The sequence below is a fragment of the Stenella coeruleoalba genome, assembly GCF_951394435.1.
Source record: "Stenella coeruleoalba genome assembly, chromosome: 15".
Taxonomy (NCBI): domain Eukaryota; kingdom Metazoa; phylum Chordata; class Mammalia; order Artiodactyla; family Delphinidae; genus Stenella; species Stenella coeruleoalba.
Window position 1 is genome coordinate 15,171,461 of NC_137161.1, and position 3,146 is coordinate 15,174,606.

At 50.4% G+C, this 3,146-nt stretch overlaps 1 protein-coding gene across 1 annotated transcript; it reads left to right on the forward strand.

Annotated features, from left to right (window-relative positions):
• Positions 1 to 677: 677 nt before the first annotated feature.
• Positions 678 to 2,905, forward strand: SLPI (secretory leukocyte peptidase inhibitor). The gene is made up of 4 exons (XM_079946164.1): positions 678 to 888; positions 1,570 to 1,728; positions 1,978 to 2,127; positions 2,714 to 2,905. The coding sequence occupies exons 1-4, from the start codon at positions 807 to 809 to the stop codon at positions 2,716 to 2,718; spliced, it is 396 nt and encodes a 131-aa protein (XP_079802290.1). The 5' UTR covers positions 678 to 806; the 3' UTR covers positions 2,719 to 2,905.
• The last annotated feature ends 241 nt before the right edge of the window (positions 2,906 to 3,146 follow it).

Below are 3,146 nucleotides of genomic sequence, written 5' to 3' on the forward strand. Positions count from 1 at the left end.
AAGACTTGATAACTTTCTGTGAGCTCCGAGGTACGTGTGTGTGCGTACGTGCGTGCGCACATGCATGTGTGTGTATCAGAGAGAGACTATTTTGTAATAATAGTAATAATTATAATGGCTACCATTTTTAAGTGTCTACTATATCCCAGGCCTTGGGCCAGAGGCGCATTTACTCCCCATGACAATTATAAGAAGAAAAAGTATAATGGTGCTACTTTACAGAAACTGACACTAGAAGGTCTTCTGACTTGTCCAAGGCAACGGATAGTAAGTTGTGGTACCAAGGTTTGAATCCAGATTAGGTTAACACTAACATTCATACATTTGCCTACTACACTGTGTCGTATCTATGTGTCCCATTAACTTTTGTATCCCCAGGGCCTGGCATAGTGCCCCCAGGAGTGGGAGAACTAGGGGTGCATTGCCCAACGTCTCAGCTCAGAATCCAGGTCTAAATAGCATTTTTGCATTTGACCTTTTACCCTCCATCTCCACTAACAAGGCTAAGGAGCCTGGGGCCCCTACAATGCTCAGGGCTCAGATGGACACCTGAAATGGTTTCCTTATCAGCCTGGCGACATCTCCCAGGCCAGCCTCTCCTATTTCTTCTCTGGCCTTTACTCTGTTGGCCTAGCAGTCTTGCTCGGGACAGGAATGACCGGTATCAAGCTTCCCGGTCTCTGGCCAAACTTCCTGCTTATGCCATTGAAGCTGGGAGGGGCCGAGGAAATGCTCGTGAGGCCACGCCCACTAGGGAAGGTATAAATGGGGGCGGCTGGGCCAGCAGAGCCACCCCTGCTCTCACCATGACGTTCAGTGGTCTCTTCCCCTTCGTGCTTCTTGCCCTGGGAACCCTGGCACCTTGGGCTGTGGAAGGTGCTGGAAATGGTGAGTTGGAGTCACCCTGGTATGATCCTGGCTGCAGGGTCAGAGACGGGGGCTCGTAGTGGTGTGGGGATGGCCCCTTCTCTAGACTGTAATCTCTCAGCTTAGTTTCAGGAGACGTCCCTGGGGGTGTGTTCATGTCCATCTGGGCTCCAAGGTCTCTGTGCAAGCTTCTGAGCATCTGGAAATTCTTCTTTTCCTCAGCCATCTGTCAGCCCAGGTCTCACTGCCTTTCTATTCTTATTCCTCTCCCTCTCTTTCTCTCTGCCTCATTTCCCGGTCAGTGGCTCTCCAATCATCAGTCTGACTCTTGCTCGTTCTTCCCGTTAATCTCTGTTTTCCTGTCTTTGGCTCTAGCTCTTCACCTGCTCTGTCGGTTCTATTTATCTCTGTTTATTTCCCTCCATCTCCGTCATGCTCAGCCTGCCTCTCTGCCTGTGTGGAGCCTTGCTTCTCCCTGGGGAAAGAAACCTTGGCTGGGAAGCCTATGCCTTCCTCCTGACCACGTGTGTGATTTCATCAAGCCTGTCACTCTTCATGGAGATCAGACAGGGACTTCACTTTGGACTTTGTGGATGGTCCCCTGAGTGAGGGTCACTCCTGGAAAGCGGTGCTTTGTCCAGGAGCCGTGATGGTTACTCAACACCCAGCCTCCTCCAAAACTCTTGAACTTCTCTTCCAAAGCTTTGAAAGCTGGAGACTGCCCTCCTAGAAAACCTGCCCAGTGCCTTAAATATGAGAAACCCAAGTGCAGCATTGACCGTCCGTGTCCAGAGAAGAAGAAATGTTGCCCTGATGCTTGCGGAATGACATGCCTGGATCCTGTCAACATCTTGAACCCAGGTGAGGAGGTGAGAGAGCCACCAGCCATGCAGCACTGGACAACTGGCCACCTGCATTGACTGGGGGCCCAAGGTCAGAAGAGAGCCAGAGCCTACCTTGAGGGGGTATCCCGGCCTCAGGAGGGATGTTGTGGTCATGGGGATGGGAGGCTCAGGCTGGGGCAGGGCCTGGGGCAGGGGCTGGGGTCCAGAAGCAGGGGGCTAGTATGGAAGGTACAAGGTTTCTAACCCATGTCTCTACTCTCATTAGTTGAGGAGAAGCCTGGGATGTGTCCAGTGTCCCTCACCCGATGTATGATGCTTAACCCCCCCAATCGATGTGAGACAGACAGCCAGTGCAGGGGTGAATTAAAGTGCTGCGAGAGCTTTTGTGGGAAAGAGTGCCTGCTCCCTGTGAAAGGTAAGGAGGGGCTGGGGCAGGCTGACCTCCTTCCCTCCAGCTCTCTCAGTCTCAACCCTCTGGAGTTCCAGGCATATAAACAGGGGGACTCCTGATCTGGACCCCAAGGAAAGCCTCTGCCTGACTCCCTTGTCTTCCGAGAGCCCTGTTCCCCAGGCCTCAGGGCAAGGATTTCCATAGGATGACTCACGGCTCTGATTATATCCCAGCCCTTCTGAATAAGGGCCCCAGGGCAAGTGACTCTGAGTCTCAGTTTCCTTATCTGTAAAATGCACATAATGAACTTGAAAGTGCATTGTCAAAAGCACTGTGCACTAAGTATGTATTATTAAGGTTATTTCCAAGATGTTGTCTAGGGTCAAAGCCCAAAAGATCAGTGGATTTTGAGGATAATCTTGCTCAATGCTCCAACCTTAGAGTTTTCTAGTAAAATAGAGACTTGAAATCAGCCTCCCGATACCAAGACTCACACAACTATATCAGCACCTTGCTATTTTCTCTATCTCAAGGGAGTTCTTGGGGAGAGAATGTGGAGATGACTTGGCTGGTTCCTGTATTGAAGTCCTGATCTCATTTTCTCTCACAGCCTGATTCCTGCCACTTGGAAGTGGCTCTGGATTCCTACTCTGCGTGGTGTGGGAATTCCCTTCTACTCCCACGCTTGGATCACTGGGGCACTCCGTGGTGAAGCCTTGGTCCTATCACCAATATCTTCTTTGCAGAAAGGCTTGGCACCCAGTAGGCTGCCAGCAAATGCCTGTTGATTGGTCAATAAATAAATGAGCATATTTCTCTCTGTACATCCTGCTTCTGTGGTTCATTGGGGAATACCAGTTTGGTGGGAGATGATGAGGGAATGTCTGAATAAGAGGCCTCCCTCTTACAGATATGGAGTGGAAGGAAGAGGCTTAGGGGCTGGACAGACCAGAATTTACATCATGAGTCTGAAAAGCCTTGGCTCTGTGGTTTGGGACAAATGACTTTATCTCCTACATCTTAATCTCTTGCCCTGCAAAGTG

Bases quoted from the DNA above. Each gene is read 5' to 3' on its own strand.
- SLPI (XM_079946164.1), top strand. From the start codon at position 807: ATGACGTTCAGTGGTCTCTTCCCCTTCGTGCTTCTTGCCCTGGGAACC. The intron at 889-1,569 runs GTGAGTTGGAGT...TCTCTTCCAAAG, and splicing joins TGTGGAAGGTGCTGGAAATG to CTTTGAAAGCTGGAGACTGC. The intron at 1,729-1,977 runs GTGAGGAGGTGA...TACTCTCATTAG, and splicing joins TGTCAACATCTTGAACCCAG to TTGAGGAGAAGCCTGGGATG.